The sequence below is a fragment of the Phyllostomus discolor genome, chromosome 2 (genome assembly GCF_004126475.2).
Source record: "Phyllostomus discolor isolate MPI-MPIP mPhyDis1 chromosome 2, mPhyDis1.pri.v3, whole genome shotgun sequence".
NCBI lineage: Eukaryota > Metazoa > Chordata > Mammalia > Chiroptera > Phyllostomidae > Phyllostomus > Phyllostomus discolor.
The window spans coordinates 106431483-106458750 of record NC_040904.2 but is presented as its reverse complement, the minus strand read 5'-3'; the positions used below and the strand labels follow the sequence as shown (position 1 = coordinate 106458750).

The following is a 27268-nucleotide window of genomic DNA, read 5'->3' as shown; positions in this document are numbered from 1 at the left end:
GACGAAAGTACGACTTTCAGCAGTCGCCCCCGCGCGTTTCCGCTTCCGTCACCTCCGCGGCGGCTAGTAGTTCCCGGAGTGACGGTGTGACCGTCCACATCTCTGCGCTATGTCCGGTGGCCTCCTGAAGGCGCTGCGCAGCGACTCCTATGTGGAGCTAAGCCAGTACCGGGACCAACACTTCCGGGTAAGGGAGGCCGAAACCCGAGAAGGGAAGGCCCTAGGCCAGAACGCTGAGAGTTGGTTTTCTCTGGTCTCATCCTGTCGTTTCCCATGCTTTGGTTTCCCGAAACGCGAAGTGAGGCCCAGTGCCTGCTGGGGAATGGATGCTGAAAGGGCGTTTGGGTATCACAGAATCTCCTTCTCTCCTAGAAATCGCATTTGAGGCTCGCCCTCCCATTCCCTTGCAGCCACTCTTTGTTCCCGGGCCAGTGTAGAAGGGTTCGAGCGGCAGTAGTGGTGGCTCACGTTTTCCTGGACTGTGCCTTGGTAACTTTCTCATGAGGGGAAGGGGTGTCCTTCTGACACCTGGAGGGTGTGGAGGCGCCTTCCTGACCCAGATATTGATATCTGGGGCCTTTTATTATGTTTTGGTTTAGATTAGATGAGCCAAACTGCCCTTTGGCGCTTCGAGTCTTCTACGCAGTGGGTGGGAGACAAAAGTTTAGACCAGTCTCCACCCCTAGGGAGCCATAGGAGTGGGGAGATGGACCAGCTTAGCACATTAAGTGTCTAGATCAGTGGTTTTCAATTTTTTTCATCTCACTGCACACAAACGACTTAAATTTCGTGGCACACCAAAATAATATTTTCTGACCTTACCGAAAAGTAGGTATGATTTTGACCCATTCACACCGTAGGGCTGTTGTTTTGGCTATTGTTATTTTTTTTTTTTAAGATTTGATCATCTAAGGGAAAAGAGGTCGGATATTGCATGTTTTGAAAATTCTTGTGGCACAAGTGTTGAAAACCGCTGCTATACATGTTCAAGTCAGAACTGCTGGGCCTCAGAAGAGGAAAATTTTAATTTGGCCTATGTCATAGATTTTGTGGAAAAAGAGAAGGCAACATATTCAAGGTGGTTTATTCACTAGCAGCAAAGGGTGGGGTGAAGCTAGCCTCACTAACCACTGTTATCCAGTGTTGTTGCTGAAGCCCCCTGCTAAACCCTACAAGGGTGTGCAACCTGTGGCCCTGCATTCAGCTCAGCATGGCTGTGAATGAGGCCCAACACAAAATTGTAAATTAACCTAAAACATTATGAGGGTTCTGTGTGTGTAATTATGTGTCCCAGTGTATTTATTGTATGTCCCAGAGATGCCAAAAGTTGGACACCCCTGCAAGAGAGAAGGAAGACAGTTTCTGCACTCCTAAGGGCTTGTAATCCCATAGGAGGGACTTTAAATGGAGGCAGGTAATCATCACCTGGAGAGAAATGAGGAGTGTAAAGGGAGGATGGGCTGTGAGAATTCAGAAAAGGGATATAACCCTTGTGACTGGGCAAGAAAGGGGCACATATTGAAGAAGGTAGGCGTGGGGAATGTGTAAACAGCGTTATTAGAGTAAGAAAAGGAAATTTTGTTTGAGGCCAGAGAGAGGAAGATCTTAAATTCCTTTACTCAGTCAGCTGATTTTAAATGTTTACCATGTGCCAGGCATGATTTTCACTTCTGTCACTTAAGAGTTCTCATTACTTTAGAAAGTTCCACATCATAACCATCTTGAATTTCAAGCATCCTGAAAAATCCAAACTGAAAGGATTCAACGTTTCCTATTATTCTTCCTTGAACTCTAAAGCCTGTAGCTTTATTTTGATAGTAGTAAGATACTGTCATGCAGAATTTCTAATGTTCCCTGAACGGAATCCACATTAATATCATACCTTAAGTACAACACAGTTGTGTTGAGCCATAGGCTATTTGTTTGGACATTATTTGTGTGAGTAAAGTAGAAAGAAAAAAGAAAATGCCCTCCTGACCATAATTTTAACAAATAAAAACATTCTATTACAGCAGTAATACAAATAAAGTGCATCTAATGTCTTATTCCAAAGTTCTAAAAACCTAATGTCTTGTGGACTTTGTAGTTTTTAAAAGTTTTGTTTGTTTATTTTTCAGAGGGAGGGGGAGGAAGAGAGGGAGAGAAGCATTGATCAGTTGCCTCCTGCAGGCCCCCAGCTGGGGACCTGGCCTGCAATCCAGGCATGTACCCTGACCAAGAATTGAACTTATGGACTTGCAGTTTGCTGGAGGACGCCTGACCCACTGAGCCACACCAGTCAGGGCACCCTGGGGACTTTTTAAGGAAGTATTGGATTGGGTATAAGACTGGATTTGAATGCTAGCTACAACTACAGAGTAGCTGTGTGACCCTGGGCAAGTCTTAACTGTCTTTACTGAGGTGTAAAATGAGAATAAATTAGGACCTACCTCACTCAGTTCTCAGAATTAATGGCGACCTCATACATGGAAATCTCTGACCTACAGTCCCTTGATTCTCACTGGTCAGACATACTTACCTTTTTCTTGTTGATGATATCTATGAGTATTCATACTTTAGAAGATATAAACTTGGAGCATATCCTTCACATTGTTCTGTACTTTTTCACTTTTTCACTTTATGGAAATGTTCTATATCACTATATGTGGATGAATACTTTTCTTGGGGCTACATAGTTTTATTTATTGAGATATCACGATTTAGTTAACCATTTTCCTTTTGATGTGACTTTAGATGGTTTCTCTGTTCTGCCACTGAACGTAAGCACAAGACCTATTACTCTGAGCACTGTACCACAAAGCATTCAGAGATGAATAATGCAGTCTTATTCTCAGAGTGAAGAAACTGGATTAGTATTCTAAACAGACCAGTAAATGAAAAAGCCGTGCCTCTTGGGAAAGTGCGCTGGTGGCCTAAACATGATTCTGCTCAACTGCTTTCCAAGTTTGAATACCACTGTGTGGCTAGTATTAGAGCCCAAACATGGGTCTGAGGGCCTGAGAACAGGTCAGTTGGTAGGTCTTCTATTTAATCAGTACTTGCCCTCCCCAGCGTGGAGGCTAAAAGATTTTCTCCTAAACTCAGAGAAAAATATATGAGCATGTAAACTACCTAAGCAGTTGTTGCTTTGAACATTCTCTATGGGAGGGTTACAGGGGTACCCTATCTCTGCAAATCCATTTATTTTTCATTGCAAAGGTTAAAAACGCCCTTTCAAACATATTGGTTCAGGGTCTGGAAATTAAACTTCAACTATTAGAAAAGGATCCAGCGCTGAGGATATGAGTATTCAGGAAAAGGCATGCCACTTGTATGGCAGGCATTATGGTACAGGAAAAGGAAGGCCACGTGCAATGTAACTTTCAAGTCATGGCCTTCTATTAAAAGCAACCTGGACCTTGTGTAAGCGTTTCATAGATTGTGAACACTTCTCCCCCTCTCTTTTTTTTTGGGGGGGGGGGGGGGCCAAGGTATTTTGTTATAGATTGGGATGATGAGAGAAGGTGATGCCTGAATCAGAATTAATGAAAAGTTTTCAAATATTAGCAATACTACCTAAGCAAGGATCTTCTTAGATTGTGTTAACTTTTTCTCTGTTTGAAATTCTAGGGTGACAATGAAGAACAGGAAAAACTACTGAAGAAAAGCTGTACACTATATGTTGGAAATCTTTCCTTTTACACAACTGAAGAACAAATCTATGAACTCTTCAGCAAAAGTGGTGACATAAAGAAAATCATTATGGGCCTGGATAAAATGAAGAAAACAGCATGTGGTTTCTGCTTTGTGGAGTATCCTTCCCTTGTCTGATGTAGCTATTAGATGAAGGTGGGATCTAGAGCAGTTAGTCATCTGCTTAAAAAAAAAAAAAGGATATTCGCTAATTAGCATTCCTAAACTTATCTCTCTCTCTCTCTCTCTTTCCTTCCTCCAGCTACTCCTACTTTCTGCCCAGTATGAGTATACTCTTACATTGTGAAAGCTGGTAACATTTATATTCTGTTCTGAAATCCATTCTTTGTTTACAGTTAATTTAAGAAAAATAATCTTTCAAGAATATATGCTCATGGTGTTTTAAAAAGTCAAGGGTATAGTGAAAATAAAATCCTTGTACCATTATAAGCCTAGAGACAATCAGTTATTCTCTTGGGTCTTTCCTGAAGAAATCCTGTGGATGTGTGGTAGTATACTGCATGCACTATTTTTTTTTTCACCTCTTAGAAGTTGTTGCACATTAGCACATGTAGGTCTACTTCTTTTTAAAATGGCTTTAAAGTATGTATCACGTAATATTAGGTGTATATAGCTTGATTTTCCTAGGTCAAAACCAAAACTATTTGTGATCATTTATTCTCTTCCTGGAAACTGTAAATATTGGAACTTCCAAATTTATCATCTTTTTCCCTAATAGCTTTCTTTTTGTGGTCATTTTGTTTTATATGGTGAGAAACTTCCCAGACCTGATCTGACATGTCTTTTGAAAATTTTGTCCTGAATTATGTGTGTATTTATGTTGTAAATTTCCCATAAAGGTTGGGTTTCCAATCATAATTAGGAAAAAGGCTGCTCATTTTGTGGACCCAGGCAGAGCTGCTCTCTTAAGTTGTTGCCTTACCTTTCAGATATGTGGGTTTTCCAAATGCCAGAAAGAATTATATGTTGGCCAGCTAACATCAAGATGGTGCCCTAGCTCTTCCAGACAGTTCTTTCAGAACCCCGTCATTTTATTTGTATTTACCTGAAATTAAATGCCTTCCTGCTAGCAAGTCTTTCCACATAGACTGTTCATTAAACCCTATTTGCAGCTTCACTTCTTATTCATCTATGAATTTAGAGCCTCCTGGGTTTCTGGTCTTCTCCTCTAACTTTTTTAGAGTATTTCAGACTGTGACTTTGTTTCATCCATTGGTACTCTCCCACTGGCTTTTGTTGAATCACTAGTCTGCTGATGGCCTCTTCTATTTTCTGGGTGTATGTTTCTTTTCTCTCATTTGAATGGGTCTTAAGAAGGAAAGGAGGAAAATGTGCTCACTATTAGCTTGAACCATAAACCCCACTTTTGGTTCTGGTATCTGATTTCTGGGCTCTGCAAGCTTCTTCCTTCCATTCTCCCTTCACATGCAAGGAACCAGAGTGCCCCTGTTTTGTTTTTGCCTCTGATAGCAGTAGTTCACAGGGGACTGGGAGAACAATGAAAACACAAAAGACAAAGAAAATCCACCCTGTATGTCATAATCTGTCTGAGAGCTAGAGTATTTTTGCTTTTGTCTTACAGGCCAAAGATGAACAATCATAATGGCAAATACCCAAAAGAGAAGCTGCCATTGGCACTGTTAATTTTGTTTGCCCTTTTAGCATGCATTTCATTCATCAACAAAAAATTACTGAATGCCCACTATGTGCTAGGCATCTTGTAGGTTCTAGACACTGGAATTTCAGCAAGTGTTTCCCAGTATAATTAAAGACAAGGCAAACAATGTCTAGATCAGCATTTCTCAGTCTTTCTTTTTAATGAAATACAACGGCAACTCCATGTGCCCATTGACCCCTTTTATTAAGGTTGTTCTTGAATATATAGCCTCAAATTTCGACGCTATTGATTCCTTAGATAAGTGTACATTTTGTGGCCTAAACCTACCCTAAACATATTTTATACTTTACAAAACAAAATATTTGGTGAACAGGACCAAATAATTATTAACAGGATTACTCAGGAAATCATGACCACTGTAGCCATGGATAAGTGTCATATTTCACTCTCTAGTGCTTCTGGACCAACCTCAAACAGGCGTGTGCAAACCAAATTACTGTCTTTAAACTCTATTTGGTTGGACTAGTTTTTGTACTTTTTCTTAACAGCTCAGCTTCATTTAGCTGTTGTTTGCTGTATTTCCAAAAAGGTTTGGAGAAATGCTATGTAGTGTTCCTTAATATTTACACGTAAGATACTATTCAAGAGCAGATGCTGAAAATGCCATGCGGTACATAAATGGAACTCGTCTGGATGACCGGATCATTCGCACAGACTGGGATGCAGGCTTTAAGGAGGGCAGACAGTATGGCCGTGGACGGTCTGGGGGCCAGGTATGCAGGGTCTCTGGGCTTAGCCTTTACCTGAGATTCCAGTCCTAATGACAAGAGTTACAACTTTGTGCCTTAGGCCCTGGCCAGGTAGCTCAGTTGGTATCCTGATACACCAAGGTTGCACATTTGATCCCTGGTCAGGGCACATGTTTATGCATTCATTGGTTGATTCTTGTTAAGTGAAACAACAAATCGGTGTTTCCGTCTTTCTCCCTCTCCCTTCCTCTCTCTAAAAATCAATAAATTTTTAAAAATTAAAGAAAATAACTTTGTGCCTGTAACGTCGGCTTGAAGTGAATCTCAAAACACCCATTGGGATTAGTAAATTTTTTTCCCAACCAATGAAATGGTATATTCTGTACATTTCCACAAGCAGCTATTACTGGACTGTAGCTAGGGACTAGATATTTTCCACTTGTGAAAGTGTCTAGAACAAAAACAAAATGTATTGATATTTGAGTTTTCTTTTTATTTTATAATAGATAACTGAGTTTAACTACTTTGGAATGTGTTATTTTTGAATGCTAGTGAATGATTATGTATTTGGTGCTTGGTAAAAACAAAACAAAACCCTTTTAGGTAGTCTCATAATTCTGCACAGCAATTAAGCTCTTTTGTTTTTAAATCCTCACCCGAGGACATGCTTATTGAATTTAGAGAGAGGGGAAAGGAGGGAGAAAGAGAAACATCAGCGGCCTCCCACATACTCCCCGACCAGGGAGCAAACCCACAACCTTTCAGTTTACCAGATAACACTCCAACTGAGCCCCACCTGCCAGGGCAAGGCAGTTAAACTTTGAATTAGTTGCTTTAAAAAATTACATCCTGCTTGAATGTTCGTTCACATTATTGACATCTGAAAAGGCTTAGGTATTTGACACATTTGTGGGAGATATCTGTTACACTAATCTTCTCTATACTGTAACTTGTGTTCTTTTCAATTAAGGTACGAGATGAGTATCGACAGGACTATGATGCTGGGAGAGGAGGCTATGGAAAACTAGCTCAAAACCAGTGAGCAGTTAAGAATCCCACCAAGAAAAATTCACTCCTTTGGCCTGCTGAATTTCACATACATTACCCAAGGTCTGCAAACCTGCTATTTTTACCAAGCTTTGAGAGCCAGAAGCCCACTTCATGGTTTTCCTCTGAAAATTATTAAAGGACAAAGTTCAAAAGAATGTCTTTAATTCTAGTCTTAGAATATTGACCATGTGTCAGGGTACCATGATTTCCTTACCAGGTCAAGACTGTGTTCCTTGGCAACAGATTTTATCTATAATGTTGATCTAACAAAAAACCCACACATATACCAAAACACACTTCTTTTAGGAAAACTGAAAATAATTAAAATTTTGTTTGCCATATTGATGTCTAAGTAGGTCCGTGGTCTACACTGGGGCCTGGAATTACTATTTAAAAACTTTTCAGTTTCCTTGAGATGAAGTTTAATAAATCAATTTTTGTGATATTGTATAGCTTTTCTTCTTTTTTTTTTTAATTCCCACCTGATGACATGCCTATTGGTTTTAGAGAAAAGGGAAAGGAGGTAATGGGGTGGGGGGCAGTGGAGGGGGGGACATCTATGTAAGAGAAACATCAATTAGTTGCCTCTAATATGCCCCCAAACCAGGCACCAAACCTGCAACCTAGGCATGTGCACTGACTGGGAATTGAACCCATAACCTTTTGGTTTACCCAGGGCAATATTGTAAAGCTTTGCTCTAAATTAGGAACAAATATTGACAACTTAATTTATTTCTGTTGAATTCTAATCTCTAAATGCAAATTTAGGTGTTAAGAAAATTCCCTAAATAGTTGGTCCAAAAGTAAGCCTTACAGCCCCAGGGGATACCACCCGCTTACATATCAGGAAATTAGGTTTGGGACTGGAAGAGTATTTACTAAACACCTTTTTCAAAAGATGTGTTTTTCCTGAGGTTAAAAAAAAAATAAGAGTTGATTTGTATTATAGAGTACCTTGAATACTCTAAGGGAAGTGGGGAACAGTGTCATTAAGAAATGGGTTGAAATATCAGAGGACATGAGTTAAAACATTGCCTTGATATGCTGAAGATTGCTGAGAGGGCCATCAGGTTTATTCTTTTCATTTTCATCGGGAATGAAGTAACTTTTTAAAAAGCTTAAAGGTTGAGAGACTGCCTAATGAAAACAATCAGAAATGCTTCCCTCAGGAACTGTGTTCTGGCTAATTCTCATGTTGAAGTCTGTCTTGTTTTTTTTTTTGTTAATGTGCTTACTGAGTTTCAGAACCTTGGTAATGATGGTCTGCACAGAGAAGAAAGTCTAGAGTATTTATTTTGCATCTATAAAGCAAGAGGTGATTTCTAACATTGTACTGAACTGTTGCTCATTTAAAACTGCTAATCTAGTATAATTTTCCCTGACATAAGTGAGTTTTTTTATCTAGTAATAAAGTATCCCCAAACTTTCTATAGTTTATGAAACTTGTGGCTGAAGTATCTCAATTGTGAGCATCTTTGACACTACATAAGTACAGGTTTTCTCATTAATGAAAGCTGGTTATTTGAAATTTTTAAAGATTTTATTTATTTATTTTCTGAGAGAGGGGAAAGGAGGGAGAGATAGAAAAAGAAACACCAGTGTGTAGTCGCCACTCACATGCCCCTTACTGGGGACCTGGCTTGCAACCCAGGCATGTGCCCTGATTGGGAATCAAACTGGCGACCTTTTGGTTCGCAGGCTGGTGCTCAATTCACTGAGCCACACCAGCCAGGGCTGGTTATTTGAATTTTTAAAACAGCTGTAACTACTAGCACCATATGCAGTTAATTTCATGAGGACATACTATTCATTTTTTAAAATTTCTTTTTACACTACAGTTTGAATTTAATGTGTTTTATATTATTTTGTAATAAAGCATAACTCAGATTTCTATAGGCCTTAAAACTACATAGGGGTTCTATTTGGAATTGTGTCTTCTGTAACAAATTTCAATAAAGTTGGGCCAACTTATCCTTGTCTGTGCCCATTTCCTTACCTATAAAGAGGGACAGTGGAACCCTCTTACTCTGAAATACTTAATGTGTTTTAGGGGAATCTATAAATAATGTGCAGAATTTGCATGTCCATTTTGACAGCTACCTAATATATTAGTCACTAGCCACATGTAGCTAATTAACTAAATTAAAACATTCAGTTCATCATTCAGACTAGCCACATTTCAAATGCTCAACAGCCACATGTGGCTACTGGCTGTTATAGTGGATGCAAACACAGAAGATTTCCGTCACTGCAAAAAATTCCATTGGACAGCACTGTTTAAGGGCAGGCTGCTTGGAGCCTACACTGGTCAGAGTTTACAAATAAGCCCTATTATGACTGGAATGTCACTGGGAAAAATCACGACTCACCAAACAGTACATATTATTTGATACAAGAGAACACACATTTATAAAGGCATTTAGTTTATTTTTTTTCAAAAAAATATTTTTGTTAGAAGGTTTGAGTCATTTTACATGATCACAACCTTTAAACAAATTTATTTTCTGACCAAAAGGTACCCCTTAAGTGAACAGCTTGTGTAGGTCTGCTTTTGTAATGCCCAAATACAATTAGCACTTCTCTGATGGTATTCCCTAGGATTTTAAGTTGTCTACAGGCCAGGAGGCAGAGCCCAGCACATAAAGTATGTGCTTTATAACCACAGATTAGTTTGGTTTCTTTTTGTTATTTTTTATTTTAGAGAGGGGGACAGGGAGGGGGAAGGAGAGAAACCCTGATATGAGAGAGAAACATCAACTGGCTGTCTTCTGTACACGCCCCAACTGTGGATGGAACCTGCAACCCAGGCATGTGCCCTGACCTGCAATCAAACCACAACCTTTTGGTTTGTGGGATGATGCTTAACCAACAGCCACACTGGCCAGGGCTAGTTTGGTTTGTTAACATCACTAAGCAGAGCAGGCAGTCAATATATCTAATGCACACCATTAATACACTGTTTCTTGCCTAAAGGGTCTGATCCACCCAGAGTTTCCCATTCTCTTTAACACAGTGAATGAACCATGACTGTGGAGAAAAGGGGCAGCTCAATTTAGGCTAGTGCTGGCTGTGTCCCAGTTAAGTCTGCTATGTTTTGTTCCAACTATGAATTGAAGATGACCAGTGTTACTCGCATTTAATGATAAATAGAAAATACAATGCAATTCCAGAAAAGGGATTTAGGGACTACTGGGAGTAAGTGCTTCTTTTCCCGTAGGAGGTTCCCTTCAGAGAAGGTTGGTTCTCTACAGTTCTTGAGGGCTCTTAACTAAAAGTTGAATGAAATCTACATTCATTGCTATAAGTTTAAGAAAAGGAAAAAAAATCACTGGAAAGAAGCAATGACAGACTGGTAGGTTTGCTGATGGAGAAAACTGGGCATCTTGTTGAAGGCACATTGTAGGTAGCTTTTAGTTTGTACAAGGCCTGTAATCAACCCCAAAAGCATAAGGTGTGCCCACCTTGTGGACAATTCAGTGCCAAGCTAGTAACAGTAGAACAATGCCTATCTCTTTCACCAACTGCCCAGACTGTACTTCAAAAATGTCTTTGTTGCAAAGAAGTAATTACTGCAAACATCAGGACAAAGGTCATTCTAATGTAGGGCTTGGGCTAAATGGGTTACCATAAGGGACAGGGGGGAGTGACTATGTGTATCAAAACCAAGTTTCATGAATGCAGAGAAACATTTTAACCAGACTTAAAATATGTGTAATTTAGGCTAAAGCATGCTGAACAGTGCACCTCAAGGTGTCCCATAAAGCTGGAAGTGAATGGAAAACTGGACTTGGACAGCTCGCTTTACGTTCCCTGTGAACATCCCTGCAAGCCTCAGTGCTGAGATGATGGTCATTTCTCAACTGGAAGAAATAAATGGCAAGTCAAGCTTTGGGCATTAAATAAGATTCTTACCAGAACACACTTCTGTCTCTTCTGTATGCCTAATTCTGTCAGTAAGGAAATAAGATAGGGAGCTCCAAAGTATAAGACATTTTGAATCAATAGCCTAGTTACTTACTACTTTGTATAGCTACAAAAAAAAAAAAGTAAGCAAAAGTATCACATACATATTGGGAAAATCTCATTTTGCATGCTTATGTCTGAAAATTGAAAATCTCAAGATGTCCTCCCCATTTTAAACTGTCATCTTTCCTAATGCAAACACAACCCTACCTATATAGCAGCATAAAGTAAGTACCTCTAATCTGTCTTTTTAACTACTTGAAGCACTACAAATACTGACCTGGTTTTATACTAAGGAGTTTTGAGTCTGGGAAACTTAGGCACGTTCTGGGGCTGTTTACAATGTAAACACTGGTGTTGGTGCTTGGAATGTCTGGGGAGGGAACCCTGTATGTAAACACCTTTACCTGCTGGCAGTCAGCCTTAGCTTGGTGAAGTTAAACTGCACATTTTAGCTTTTTATTTTCAACACCTAACTAGGCCTAGATCCCAAGTGTCTTCAGCCATTTTGTTGGTATTTTTCTGTATAAGCTTCTGGGTTTCTTACTATATACGTTGTTTTTCCTGCCCATTTCAGAACAGATAATAGGGAAGTCTAACATGCACTTTTATTTCCTTTTACATACCACGAAAGGCTAAAGATGCAAGATCCATTACATTAACCCTAATGAAGCCAAGTGTAAGGACAGGGCCACTTCTGCCTTTCTGCAGAAAATGATGTTCATAGAAGCGAAAAAAGGACTCTGGTGGTAGAGTCTCAGGGTCCACCAAGCAGAGGCCAAATGAGAAGCCCTGCATGTTCCTGAGATCACTAAACAGATAAGAGTGTGTGTGGGTGGGGGGGGGAACGGGACCAATGACTCCTGCAAAAGACCTGAAGCCAGCCTTCATTTTAAATGTTAGTATTTTAAATACCCTTGAAATAGAAAGGTATTTGGCAAATTTTAATTTCTTAAGGAAGATAACACAAGGGAAGTGTCAACTTGTAAATTATTCTTAGGCTGAGTTCTCATTGACCACTTGTTTGATAGATACTAAGTTTTTTAATGGGTCAAAAACAAAAATCCAGAGAATTCAATGTTCCGACAAAAACCTTTATAAGTCTTAGGCATTTATTATAATTCTCAAATGTGTCTTCGTGTATAAAACACACCAGTTAGCTTATGGCCACTTCCTCTCACCCTTCAAAAGGAATGCAACTCACAATCTAAGACTCACTTAGAGAGGGAAGTCAGTGAAAGGTACTGCTGGTAAAAGGAAGTAGGATAGGACTGGATTTGTCAAAACAACTCCTAGCTACCCTTTATGCCCAGGGAACACCTAATACTTTCAGAGTTATGTTGTATCAAAAACATCCTGCAGTTTTAGGTTCTGGGATTAATTAAATTTTAAACCTGTATTCAGTTCACATCTAACTAAGTTTCAAAAGCTGCACCAAATCTACTAGGCTTTTTTTAATACTCTGCACTGCATGCTCTGTCTATATGCATGCGGTATTTGGATAATAAATATTAAATATGGGGTGGGGGGAACACATGGAATCCATAAAGTTAAAACTGAAACCAAACTGAACATTAAAAAATAGTACATGGTAGCAAGAGAAATGAATAAGCGCTAAAAATAAACTTGAGGTAACAATAGTGGCCCAATACCACTGATCTGAAATATCTGTAAAAATTCAAATAAGTGTTTGGAGATTCAAGTAACAAACCATCTGCTGCAACTTGGTCAGACTTCCCAGCCTTGCTGAGTTTTAGTCCATGAGCCGGCACTCACACAGCTCCTTGTAAATCCTCTTCCGTACTCGGGGCATATCTTCTTGGGAAAACTGGAAAGGCTGCTCTAAGGCGAGGCACTTGCAGTACTGTAAAGGTCCCAGAAACACTTAAATGGCATGTGGAGTTATGTACCAGCCCAATGTATAACACAATTTACAAAAGCCTTTTGACCACTAAAGGAACCCAATATATGAGAAAGAATAGCCCCTGAAAGTGGCCATTATTTAAAATCTGAATAGTTTTTACTCTGGTCTTTACTCTAAAAGACCATTTGCAAATGGTTAAAAATTTATAGCTTCCAGAGTGGCTTACTAATAACCTCTGATAAGACATGGATGATATCAATTATACATGCTTGACCTTCAAAGGTGGTCTTCCAATATAGAAACTACTCCTTCTCAACAAGGAAGGGAGGAAGGAAAACTAACCTGATAACTGTAGTTAGTACCATGTACACATCACAGGGACTCCTATCTTGCCTCTCTAAACTCAACAAATTTAGTTCACACATTGTAAATTCCAAAGATAAAAAAAAGGAATTGCATTACCTGGAGCACAAAGACTCCACAGTCACTGTCATTTTTCTGCTGTGGAATACACTGAGGGGAAAACAAAATGATCATTAAAATAAGACCAAGTCCTACTCTTCAGGTAAGAAATATGTTTTTATAGAAAAATGAGCAAGACACAGGAAGTCTCTAGCCAGGACAGCTGGTATGTACCTCTCGCATTAAAATGTTTGATTTAATGGAGGCATTTGGCCACATGAAAAGAGCTATCAATCAACCACAATTTATAGAACATTTTGCCTAAATATGAAAAATGGGAAATCAAAACCCTACTTAAAGACTTCCATTTGGATAATTAACTTTGCTATGAATTCACTAACAATGAACTTGTGGATCAGAGAACATGTACCTAGACTCTGAACACTTAAACAGTTATAGTCCTGCTTAGCAGTCTTCACTTTTCATCTCATATTACATAACTGTGTCCTACTAAGGAAAGAAATTGTAAAGATAAATGGTATGTTTTCAAAAAAACTGTTACTATATCCTTCCTAAAGTGGGAATATGAAAGATCCTGTCTAAATTTAGGAGAATACCTATATATTCTAGCTGGGTAAATTCAGAAAATTTGCAGGTTCAATTCTAATTTGAACTAATATACTAAGTTATTTAAAACAAAACTTAAGCTTAAGTTTTTTTAGTATTTATTTTCAAAGAGAGGAGAAGGGAGGGAGAAAGAGAGGGAGAGAAACATCCATTGGTTGTTTCTTTTTTGCCCCAAATGGGGACCTGGCCTGCAACCCAGGCATGAACCCTGACAGGGAATCAAACTGGTGATCTTTCAGTTTGTAGGCTGGGTGCTCAATCCACTGAGCAACACCAGCCAGCGCATTTAAGTTTAAGTGTAAAACTTAGCACTTGGGACTTCCAGCCAAGTGGGGAAGTAGGTAGATACACTTTGCCTCCTTGCACAACCAAAAGAAGGTCAATGACAAATTTAAAAACAAAAACCAAAACAACTAGAAAATATAACTATGGAAGTCTGACAACCAAGGAATTACAGAAGAAACATTCACCCAGACTGGTAGAAGGGGTGGAGAAGACATGCAGCAAGGCAGTGGCTGGCGGTCCCACATTCATGTGCAGATAAACTGGGAGGAACAACTGGGGAGCCAGACAGACCATGCAACCCAGGTTTCCAGAGCAGAGAAATAAAGCCTCAAAACCTCTGGCTGTAAACCTATGGGGGTTGTGGTGGTGAGAGAAACTCCCAGACTTACAGGAGAGTTCATTAGAGAGTCTCACAGGGTCCTACCATGTATACAAACCCATCCCCCCAGGAATCAGCACCACAAGGGTCCAATTTGCTTGTGGGTAGCGGAAGAAATGACCAGAAGCCTGCCAGGTACCAAGCAGCAGCCTTGTTCCCTCTCTGACCCCTCCCCCACATACAGCACCACAATACAGCAATGGGGGTTGCCATGCAGTGGCAAATACCTATGGCTCCACCCTTTACAGTGTAAGAGGCACGTGGAGACAAAGAAATATGGCCCAAATGAAAGAACAGATTAAAGCTCCAAAAATGGAACTAAGCAATGAAGAGAAAGCCAACCTATCAGATGCACAGTTCAAAACACTGGTAATTAGGATGCCCACTGAAGTGGTTGAGTGTGGTTGAAAAACAGAAGACGTGAAGGCTATGAAAAGGAAAATGTACAGGGAACCAACAGTGAAGGGAAGGAAACCAGGACTCAGAACAATCTGGACCAGAAGGAAGAAGTAACATTCAACCAGAACAGAATAAACAAACAAGAATTCAAAAAAATAAGGAGAGGCTCAGGAACCTCCAGGACAACTTTAAATATGCCAACATCAGAATCATAGGGGTACCAGAAAGAGAAGAGGAAGAGCAAGAAATTGAAAACTTATTTAAACAAATAATGGAGGAGAACTCCCCCAATCTGGCAAAGGAAATAGTCTTCCAGGAAATTCAGGAAACTCAGAGAGTCCCCATGTAGTTGAAGCCAAGGAAGCACATACCAATGTACATCATAATTACATTACCCAAAATTAAAGATAAGGAGAGAATCGTAAAAGCAGAAAGAGAAAAGGAGACAGTTATCTACAAAAGAGTTCCCATAAGAGTATCAGTTAATTTCTCAAAAGAAACCTTGCAGGCAAGAAGGGGCTAGAAAAAAGTATTCCAAGTTATGAAAGGCAAGGACCAACATCCAAGATGACTCTATCCAGCAAAGCTATCATCTAGAATTGGAAGGGCAGATAAAGTGCTTCCCAGATAAAATTGAAGGAGTTCATCATCACCAAGCCCTTATATCAGGGGTGTCAAACTCATTTTCACCAGGGGCCACATCAGCCTTACAGTTGCCTTCAAAGGGCTGAATGTAATTTTAGGACTGTGGAAATGTAATTATTCCTTAACAGTTAAGCAAGAGCTTGGCACTGCTGCCAGGTAGAAACAAGGTGCCGGGCCAGAATCAGCCTGCAGGCCTTGTGTTTACCACCTATGTCTTACATGAAATGTTAAACGGACTTATCTAAGAAAAAGAAGATAAAAAATATGAATAGCAAAATGACAATAAACTCACAACAAACAATTGAACCTAAAACAAAAACAAAACAAACTAAGCAAACAACCAGAACAGGAACAGAATCACAGAAATGGAGCTCACATGGAGGGTTATCAATGGGGATGCAGAGTGGGGGGAATGGGGAAAAAGGTACAGGGAATAAGAATCATAAATAGAAGGTAGAAAATAAACAAGGGGAGGTTAAGAACAGTGTAGGAAATGGAGAAGCCATGGAACTTACATGTATGACCCATGGACATGAACTAATTGGGGGTAGAATGTTGGTGGGAGGGGGGTGCAGGGCAGCAGGGAATAAAGGGTAGAAAAATATGGGACAACTGTAACAGTATAATCAATAAAATATACTTTAAAAAATAAATATATAAAACTTAGTACTTTTTCAGTTTAAGTATGAACAAATACGTCTTGCCCCTTAAGTTTTGGGTTAAAGGTTTGTTTCAAGACTCTGCATTTTTAACATTGTGTCAATGATCCAGACGGGGACAGTAACAGGGGTGGTAGTGGAAGAAATTGGGACAACAGTAATAGAACAATTAAAAAAAAATTTTTAAAGAAAGATCCAGACAGACCTGAGTTCAAGGACCTGACTACCAATAGTTTTGATGGCCTCTAGGGAAGGTCACTCCGAGGCTTCAGTTTTGTTTTGTTTTGTTTTTTTATCTATAGAATAAAGAAAATGCCTATCCCAAAATGACCAGTTACCTTACAGGCTATAAGGATCAAATGAGATCACACAAGCCAAACACTTTGAAAACAAGAAAGCACTGACCATTAAAATATAAGACACTAGTATCTGTAACAGTTAAGCTAGAGCTCAGCACTGCTGCCAGGAAGAAACAAGGTGCCGGGCAAGATAAAACAAGGTGGCTTGTTTTGAGAGGCTACACCTGGGCATTGTGACTCCCATAGAGCTTTACATGTCTATGGGCCAAACATAGTGCTGCTTCCGGATTGAGCTCAGGCTGAAGCACTCAGTTCACTGCATTCCCCAAATGCCTGGAATGCAGCTCAGTGTATTTATTCCCTTTCTAAATAGTCACTGAGGAAGAGGCAGGTGCCACCAAAAAAAATGTGTATATGTAAAATATATATTTATATATAAATTATATATTTAATAAATATATAAGTAATTTAAATATATACATTTGTTTATATAAATTATACATGTATCCTCTCTCTCCCCCCACCCCGCCCCAGTGGAGCAACCATATCATCAGTAGCTGCCCCAGGGATGAAATAACTAAACTTATCTGTTCCCAGCAAGCACTGGGAAACAGCAACCAGATGATGAACAGTAAGGTTTTGAGCTGCTTCCCTGCGGCCTCCAGACTCTTCACTGGCATGTTCATCACCAATCTAAAAATGCTTTTAAAGACACCCAACCCTCTGATAATCCCATCCCCTTAAAAAGCCTGGGTTTTCATTTTTATCACCTACTTACCTTTGTAACAGCAGTCTGCCAACCCTGAAGAAATTCAGGTCTATTTTTTTCTCTGGCTTCAGTCAGCAAATACTTTTTAATATTCTGGTTGAAAAGAAACCAAAACACAGATGCTATGTTCCATGATTTGGTGAAAAATGGAACCTGCCCACAGCAGATAGAAGCAAAAGAGGAGGCTATGGTCCCACCATTCAGCAGAGTATGCATGAACAAGTTTAAAGCTGGAACTTTATTTCAGACCTTTTACTTTGTAACATTAAGGACTCTGACCCTCTATACCCAGGTATACACTTAGACTGTGGACACTGATATATGTTGTAATAAGAACCTGTTATGAGATGGTTGGCCTTTTTCAGCACTAAGTCAACCTACTGAACCTGAAACTTAAAGATTACTCATGCTCAACGGAGGGAAGGAACTCATGGCAGAAATCATTAGTAACTGGAACTAAATGAAACACATTCCTGTTTCCATACTTTAGAGAACTACAGGTAAAGGTATTATTCAATTTGTTGAGGTATAATTAAACCCATTCTAAATACTAAATAAAGGCATATCCATAGCTGACGTTTCTACCTAGATGAAGCCTACTGGAGTTTCAAATTTTCCATTATGCCCTCAACCTCATCATGCATATCTTTCTCTGCATACCTCTTCTAAGAGTGAAATCAGAAGTTACAGGAGATAAATTAATCCTTCCTGAAGGAAGAGTAGAAGCATGTGTGTGTATGTTTGTGTGTGTATACATACATGCACATATGTATTTTATTTACATAAATGTTATACTGTAGTATTCCTGCAACTTGCTTTTTTAGCCTTAGTATGTCTTCGAGATCTTACCATTTTAGAATACAGACATCTATATTCTTATTAACTGCTATGGTCAGTTTAACAGTGTGATTATACTACAGTGTACATATTTAGCTAATCTGTTGGTAGAGCTAAATTTAGGCAGTTTTGATTTTTCACTATTATCAATAATGCTGCAATGAAAATCCTGGTGCATGCCTCATCCTTATGTGCAAATACATTTTTATGGACTAGACACCAAGAAATGGAACAGGTAGGCAATAATTTACAAGGCACTGAGAAATTATCAGAATTGCAATTGTTCAAGTACACATTCCACCAGAAAATATGAACCTCTCCAAAGGTTCATATTACCCACATATGAGGTCTGTTTCCTCTTACCCACATAAACAACTGAATACCATTAAACTTTTCCTAATAGGCAAAATAAATTGAACCATATTTGCATTTCCTGTATTTCCAGTGAGGCTGAGTATCTCTCCATGTGTTTAATGGTTAAATGCATTTTTCCTAAAAATACTCATTAGATCCTTCTTTTTCTTATTTACTTGTAGGAACTCTTTATATATTATGGATAGTGTCTATTATATAGGTCACAAACATTTTCTTTTAACTTTATGACATACAGAAGTTTTAAATTATGATATGTTAAAATTTATCAATCTGTTCCTTTATGTCTTTTGCTTTTTTGTTGTTGTTCTGTGTAAGAATGCATTCCCTACTCTAAGAACTTAACATCTTCTATATTATATACTAACTTTTGTAGGTTTGTGTTTTACATTTAGATCATTATTATGTCTGGAATTTGTCTTTATAAATAGTATGAAGTAAGGATCTATATTTTACTTTTCAAATAGACAGCTAATTTTCCCAGTGACATATACTGAAGAGCCTGTCCTTTCCTAACTTTATCATATACTAAGTTTCCACATATACATGAGTTGTTTCTAGATTCTCTATGCTGTACCACCAATCTACTTATCTATTCCTAAATAAATATATAGTTTTTAATTATTAAAACTTTATGATATGGTTTGACATCTAGTAAACCAAGTATTCTATCCTTCACTGTTCTACTTCAAAACTATTTTAGTTGTGCATGCACACAAATTTTACAATGAGCTAACCAGGTTTCATCCAAAATCCTGATTGAAAACTAATTAGGACAGAAATTGGTATACATTAGTTTGGGAAGAATTGATCACTTTCCAATATTGAGTGTGTCTGTCTTCCCATCTATTCAGATTTCCTTCCAATATTTTAGTTTTCATCTTTAAAAACTTCCACATTTTTTGCTAAGGTATATTTCTGGATAATTTGTCTCTTTGTTACTTTTGAAAATGGAATCTTTCTGTGTTCAGTTACATTTTCTAACTGGTTCTTGCCAGTGCAGAAAAATTAAGAAACCTACTAAATTTTCTTGCTTTGTATCCCACCACTTCATTGAAATCTCATATTTGCCAGCTGATTCTCTTGGTTATAATTCATTCTACAGAAGTATCTTGAAGATACAAGCAAATTTCAGCTCTAAGAGAAACCAAGGAAAATGACTTCTATCCATATTCAAAATAAACTGTTAAAAGAAAGGCACAATGAAATCTGATAAAACCCAAATAAGGAATGTATCTCAGAGAGGGATCTGGACCATAGACAGATACCTGTTCCCACCTGGATATTCCTAGTAAGTCCTTTTCTCTGCAAACATTTCAGTGGGCATTTATCTCAGAAACTGATCCCCTTGGTATTGACTTATGCTACTGACTTATGCTACTGTATCTAGAGCCAAGATAATATTTGGTCAATCACAAGATATATAAAAAAATAGGCAGCATATTAACTTACCTCTACACAAAACTTAAAATGAATGCCTTGGGAATCATAAAATGAAATAATTCGGTTAGAGAGTGTCACAGTAATGAGAGACCAGTGGACTTCCAGGTGAATAGGAATCAACAGAAGACTCTTTTTAAACAGATCCACCTAATCAAGACAAGAAAAAGAAATGCAGCCATCACCACAGGCTATCCAAATCAAAAACAATGAACAATAGCTTCATTTATTAACCTTTGACCTGCCCAAGTCATAAAACTAGGAAGTGGTGAAGCCAGAATTCAAAGCCAGGTCTTAGTCTGAAGTCCACGCAACTACTAAGCTGTAATACACAGTAAGTAAACTGATGACACAGAACCCTGGCTGGTATGGCTCACTGGATTGAGTGCTGGCCTGCAGATCTAAGGGTTGCCTGTTTGGTTCCTAGTCAGGGCACATGCCTGGGTTGCAGGCTGGGTCACTGGTTTGGGGGTGTGTGAAAGGCAACCAACAGATATTTCTCTCCCTCCTTTCCCCTCTCTCTAAAAATAAATAAGTAAATTTGTTTTTAAAAGAAAAGAGGCCAGTTCTCCCTGGGAGGCAGCACTACATTTTGCTTTGCCAATGAAGGATACACAGCTCAAGCATAAACAGAGAGGATTCTCAAAGTCCCTTTAACCCTTTAGCTTGTCGCAACTCTACAAGTAACAACATTACCACATGATCCAGAAAAACGTAAGCACACACCATAATAAACATCACTGCACAAACTGTTCTGTCTTCATGTGCTTCCCAATATTACCTACAGAGTTGACTGAACCATATGCTTCTGAGCAACTGCAGCTCCAATGACATGAAGAGAAGTAACAGTACACCAAGTGCAACACAGAAATTAATCAGCTAGCTACATTCTAGAGCTTCCAATGGAAACTCACACTGCCAACACCTTTGTCTGTCAACTAACATTCTCAGGTGTAGATGTAACCAGAATTTTATCTTCCAGTCCATGTTCAATACTATACACTTCCAGTGAACAAGCTTAAATAAAAGGCTTTACACACACATAGCTCTTGTTTTATTAAACTTTCCATTTCACACTATCAAATGTCTTCCGAAAGATCATGCTTTATCATTAAAGGTTCCACTTAAAAGAGAGGTCATACAGTATTTGTCATTCACCACCTGGCTTATTTCACTAAGTATAGAATACTATGCAGCAGAAAGAAAAAAGGAGCTCCTACCCTTTGAGACAGCACAGATGGAACTAGAGAGCATTCTATTTTACATAATGAGGATAGTTTGCATTTATGTTTGCCTTTTCTGATCAGTGCTTCCAAATCTTACTGAGTACGTATTAAACTTAAGAGTGGTCAAACACTGCACTGGGGCTTTCAGAACAGTCAAGCAGGCTGAAAATGATCAGTAAATTCTCCTACATATATTTTCTCCTAAACTTAGGCAACTTCCAGATTTCAAGTAATTAGAGAGTTCTTTCACGTTTCTTAGCTACAATGGGTTTCTCTCCTTGCAACTGTACATGGCTCAACGGGGTGGGCAAAAGACTTCTTTCACAAAAATTTCAATATATATCAGGCCATTCTCATGTACAATTTTGTTATGCAGGTTGCATTTTAAGAGCTCGGAACAGAAGTTTCTGTAACTTACTTGTTCTGCAAGAAAAAATACCATTTACCTGGCTTTATAACAACATGCTTAAGAAACATGAGGTTAACCATAACTGACTTCAAAAGAGACCTTTATTTCTAAGTTTCTCACAATTCTACAAGTAAAAACGTTACTACACAATCTAGAAAAATATAAAAGCACACCTTAACAAACATCACTGCACAAACTGTTCTGTCTGTCTTCATGTGCTTCCCAGTATTACCTACAGAGCTGACCTGAACCATATGCTTCTGGGATACTGTAGTTCTGAAAACATGAAGAGAAATAACAATACACCAAGTGCAATGCAGAAATTGGTTTCAGCTGTATACTAGAGTTTCCAGTGGAAACTCAAACTGCCAACACCTCTGTCTGTCAACTAACATTCTCAGGTGTAGATGTAACCAGAATTTTATCTTTCAATCCATGCTTAGTCCTATACTCTTCCACTGAACAAGCTTAAACAAAAGGAAGAAAAGAAAACTGATGGCACAGAAAGCACCACTTTCCATTTCAACTGCTAAACCCGTGTTTAGCAACTGTCAGGTATGACTTGGCCCCTTATTTTATGCTTAACTAATTTTCTTGTACATATTTGACTGCAACTCAATTCTTATTAGAAAAGAATCATGGTATTAGAAAAGAGGGCTATAAAACTTCTGTCTTTCTACAGACTCAATTTAGTAGTTAAAATTGTGGGCTCTAAAGTGGTCAAGTTCAAATTGTCTGGTCTGAAGTCTCTGGTCAAATAGCTCTTGCATTTATTGGCCAGATGACTGTCAATTTTCACAGCTGTGTTTCAATTTCCACCATATGAAATACAGACAACAATAGTACCTACCTTATGAAGTTTTTGAGAGTGATAATCCAATAAATCTTAGCTATTATCATTGTTACTACCTTAGGTCACGCAGATGTCAAAACTGAGAAAAGTATTCCTGATAATACTTTACATCTTAATTCATCCTTTATATCCTAATATAATATCCTTTGCAATCTAGAAATATTTGCGATTCCACTCAAAATTCTAGTTGTGGATAATAAAATCGTAGGTGTTTAATAAACTACAAATTTGTAAAGTTAATAAATTTCTTTTTTTCCGGTACTTTAATTTTTTTAAAGGATTTATTTATTTATTTATTTATTTATAAAGAGAGGAAGAGAAACATCCATGTGTGAGAGCTACATTAATTGGTTGACTCTTTCACTCCCCCAACTGGGGACCTGGCCTGCAACCCAGACATGTGCCCTCACTGTGACTCAAACCAGCAGCCTTCTGGTTCCCAGGGTGGTGCTCAATCCACTGAGCCACACCAGCCAGGGCTTTTATAGGTATGTTGAAGATTACTGTAGAGATCCCTTGGGTTAAAAAACTACAAGTCTAGTTTAAAAGAGTTGAAATGTTCTCAAGGCTTTTTTGCTTTCTAATACTCAGATAAGGTCCTGCTCTGGAATACATAATGTTCTGCTGGTCTCCATGACCTTGGAGCAAAGCACTTTAGCACTTCTGTTTTTCAGTTCCCTGTATCCATAAACCTGGCAGATGGATAGAAAGAAATATTAGAAAGAATTGACAATTGGTTCTTTTCAGCTCAAAAATTCTGAGTATCTAAAACAAGAAATCACATTTAAAATACAGTATTAAATAATGACAAATTTATATTCTTTCCAAAAAAAAAACATTTTGGGAGGAGCATACAGCCATGCTGTGAGCTGTCTGTGGAAAGGAGTAACCTCCAGAAGCTGAGGACTTCAGTCATGCCATGACAACGAACTGAATTCTGCCACCAATGAAAAAGCTTGGAAGGTGAGAATGCAGTCTGGCTGAATCCTTGAGTGTGGTCTACTGAGACCCTGAGCAGATGACCCAGTTAAGCCATACCTGATCATCGAAACTGCGAGATAATCAATAATGGAAACATCTCAGCATATGAATCTGGGAAAGAGGTGAATGAGAGTGGTTCTGCAGTGTTCTCTAGGTGGCCTTTTAAAGGTCAGTTGATTGCAGACTAGAAAATGTATTCCTAGCCAGGAGGTCTGAAGTGTTATGGCATGTTCTCTGAGGTTCCCAAAGCATTCCTAAATACTCTGAGTTGGGTGACCACAACAAATAGAAAAGGAAGGGCCAGAAATTAAGACCCTCCAGAAATTTTCTGGACCAACCTAAACCTTTCAAACACTGAATCATACAACTTGAGAAACTCTAAAAACTGGACCACCAAGGTTCCTGATATCCTTAACACTATGGCTGGTGAGAATCTAACTAGAATCTCTTTATAAGCTTTTAATGATTAAAAAATAAGAAAATTTGCCCTGGCTGGTGTGGCTCAGTGGACTGAGTGTCGCCAGCCTGTGCAACAAAAGGTCACTGGTTCGATTTCCAGTTAGGGCACATGCATGGAAAACAGTATGGAGATTCCTCAAAATATTAAGAGAACTACCGTATGATCCAGCTATGCCACTTCTGGATATGTACCCCCATGTTAATTACAACATTATGTACAATAGCCAAGATATGGAAACAACCTAAGTTTCTATCAATGGAAGAACTGATAAAAAAAGGTGTGGTGTGTATATATAGAATGGAATATTATTCAGCCACAGGAAAGAATAAGATCTTGCCTCTTGCAACATGAATGGCCCTAGAGGGTATTATGCTAAAGGAAGTAAGTCAGATAGAAAAAGAAAATGCCACATGATTTCATTTATATGTGGAAACTAAAAGAAAAACTTTAACAAACAAATAATATTAATCTCATAGATACAAAGAACAGATTGGTGATCACCAGATAAAAAAAGGGTTGAGGGGTGGGCAGTATGAGTGAAGGTCTCATTACGTGGTGATGGGTAGTAACTAGACTTTGGGTGGTGATCACTTTGTAATATATACAAACCTCATATTATATTGCACACCTGAAACTTACAAAATGTTATATACCCATTCTATTTCAATAAAAAGGTGAATAAAAAAAAAAACTTTTGGACTTCCGGCAAGATGGAGGCATAGGTGGACGCACTGTACCTCCACGCACAACCAAGATTAGAACAACAACAATTTAGAGGCAGAGTAACACCCAGAACTGATAGAGAATTTATCTGAATGGAAGTCGGACAGCCAAGAAGTTGAAGTAGACCCGTTCATCCAGACCAGTAAGAGGGGCGGAGAGGAGCAGCCGTGTGCAGGTCGTGGCGAGCAGAGAACAGGAGAACTGGGCACATAAGGCAGCCGGGAGCTCGTAAGGCATCTAGGGTGCGCAAGATCGCAGCGGGTGGACCCTGAGTACGCAAGCGGCAGCTGGCGGACCCAGTGAGGCAGCGATTGTGGACCAGGGCAGAGTGCACAACCCAGGATCCCAGAGAAGGGACTGAAGTCCCAGGAAAACGGAGCTACCGCCATTGTTCCCTCCCGCCCCCGCCCCCACATACAATGTCACAATCTAGCGACTGGGGTGCCCAGCCCCGGTGAACACCTAAGGCTCCGCCCCTCAAAGTAACAGGAACGACCAGACCAAAAAAAAAAAAGAGAGAGAGACAGAGAGAGAGAGAGAGACATGTCTCAAACAGAAGAACAGATCAATGCCCCAGGACTCATCCTTTTGAGTGACCAAGAGATAGCCAATCTATCAGATGCACAGTTCAAAACACTGGTGATCAGGAAGCTCACAGAATTGGCTGATTTTGGGCGCAAATTACATGAAAAAATGCAGGTTACCATAAAAGAGATGAAGGAGGTACACAGAGAACCAACAGTGATGGGAAGGAAACTGGGGCTCAAAACACTAGAGTGGACCAGAAGGAAGAAAACAACAACCAAACAGGAAAGAATGGAGAAATAAGAATTCAAAAACACAAGGAGAAGCTTAGGAACCTCCAGGACATCTTGAAACGTTCCAACATCCGAATTATAGGGGTACCAGAAGGGGAAGAGGAAAAGCAACAGATTGAGCACGTATTTGAACAAATAATAAAGGAGAACTTCCCCATTCTGGCAAAAGAAATAGACTTCCAGGAAATCCAGGAAGCTCAGAGAGCCCCAAAGAAGTTGGACCCAAAAAGAAACACACCAAGGCACATCATAATTCCATTAGCCAAGGTAAAAATGAAGGAGAGAATCCTAGAAGCAGCAAGAGATAAGGGGATAGTAACCTACAAAGGAGTTCCCATCAGACTGTCAGCTGATTTCTCCAAAGAGACCTTATAGGCAAGAAGGGGCTGGAAAGAAATATTCCAACTCATGAAAGACAAGGACCTACATCCCAGATTGCTCTATCCAGCAAAGCTTTCATTTAGAATGGAAGGGCACACAAAGTGCTTCTCAGATAAGGTCAAGTGAAAGGAGTTCATCATCACCAAGCCCTTATTTTATGAAATGCTAAAGGGACTTATCTAAGAAAAGAAGATAAAGAAAAGACATGTATAGTAAAAGGACAGCAAACTCACAATTATTAACAACCACACCTAAAGCAAAACCAAAAGAAACTAAGTAAACAACTAGAACAGGAACAGAACCACAGAAATGGAGGGCACATGGAGGGTTAGCAGCAGGGGGGTGGGAGGAGGAGAGAGGGGGAAAAGGTATGGAGAATAAGTAGCATAGAATGTAGGTTGAAAGTAGATAGGGGGAGGGCAAGAACAGTATGGGAAATGTAGAAGCTAAAGAACTCATAAGTATGACACATGGACATGAACTAAAGGGGGGAAACATGGGTGGGAGAGGGGGTACAGGGTGGAGGGGAGAGAAAGGGGGAAATGGGACAACTGTAATAGCATAATCAATAAAATATATTAAAAATATATATATATCAATGTGAGAGAGAAAAACATTAACTGGTTACATCTCGTATATGCCTGAGTGAAACCAAACCTGCAACCCAGGGATGTGCCCTGGCCAAGAATCAAACCAGCAACCTTTCACTTTGCCTCACAATACCAACTAAGCCACAATGATCAGGGCTTCTTTTTTTAAATATGTTTATTTTCATGCACACAAACACATAGACACAACTTTATATATATATGAGGTCTGTCCAGAAAACGTCCAACCATTGTTAATATAATGAGAATGATTTGTGTAACATTGATGTAACCTGGCAGCCAAGGAGAGTGGACTGGAATGAATATGCATAAACAATGACAACTTCACTGTACTAGTCAGTGGGTACAGTAATGCCACTGAGTGAGCATGTGTGCTGTGTGGCCATCACACTCAAATGATTGAGCGAATAGAGCAATGAATCTTCATCAAATCTTGCATTAAGCTCGAATATTCCTCTATAGAAACTATCTGGATGACCCCAATGGCTGCAGCTATGGGTGACTGGAGATTGGCAGCTTCATCGCAAAAAACTGCCCACTCCTACATCACATCTTATGCCGAGTTTTTTTTTTTTTTTTGCAAAACATCAAATTACCCAGGTGATTCAGCCTCCTTATGGCCCAAAGCTGGTGCCCTCCAACCTCTGGCTTTTCCCAAAACTAAAATCACCTTTGAAAGGGAAGAAATTTCAGACTGTTAGCTGATAGCAACTGGGAGAACTGTCTGAGGCCCAAGGTGCCTACTTTGAAGGGGACTGA

At 39.1% G+C, this 27268-nt stretch overlaps 2 protein-coding genes across 8 annotated transcripts in view; one reads left to right on the top strand and one right to left on the bottom strand.

Moving 5' to 3' along the window:
• Positions 1 to 31: 31 nt before the first annotated feature.
• Positions 32 to 8220, top strand: NCBP2 (nuclear cap binding protein subunit 2). Its single transcript, XM_028505265.2, has 4 exons — positions 32 to 187; positions 3610 to 3791; positions 5946 to 6084; positions 7031 to 8220. Exons 1-4 carry the CDS (start codon positions 110 to 112, stop codon positions 7100 to 7102), a joined length of 471 nt encoding a protein of 156 aa, XP_028361066.1. The 5' UTR covers positions 32 to 109; the 3' UTR covers positions 7103 to 8220.
• Positions 8221 to 9516: 1296 nt separating this feature from the next.
• Positions 9517 to 27268, bottom strand: part of SENP5 (SUMO specific peptidase 5) — a 73191-nt gene continuing 55439 nt past the window's right edge. For 3 of the 7 annotated variants that reach the window (XM_028505259.2, XM_028505262.2, XM_036018284.1), the window contains 4 exons: positions 20063 to 20200; positions 17411 to 17494; positions 13400 to 13450; positions 9517 to 12937 (listed from right to left, as the gene is read on the bottom strand). In XM_028505259.2, the coding sequence (XP_028361060.1) occupies positions 12827 to 12937; positions 13400 to 13450; positions 17411 to 17494; positions 20063 to 20200 (384 nt within the window). In that variant the 3' untranslated portion in view covers positions 9517 to 12826. The remainder of the gene's footprint in view (positions 12938 to 13399; positions 13451 to 17410; positions 17495 to 20062; positions 20201 to 27268) is intronic. The other 4 variants (XM_028505260.2, XM_028505261.2, XM_036018285.1 and 1 more) reach the window with 3 other exon arrangements.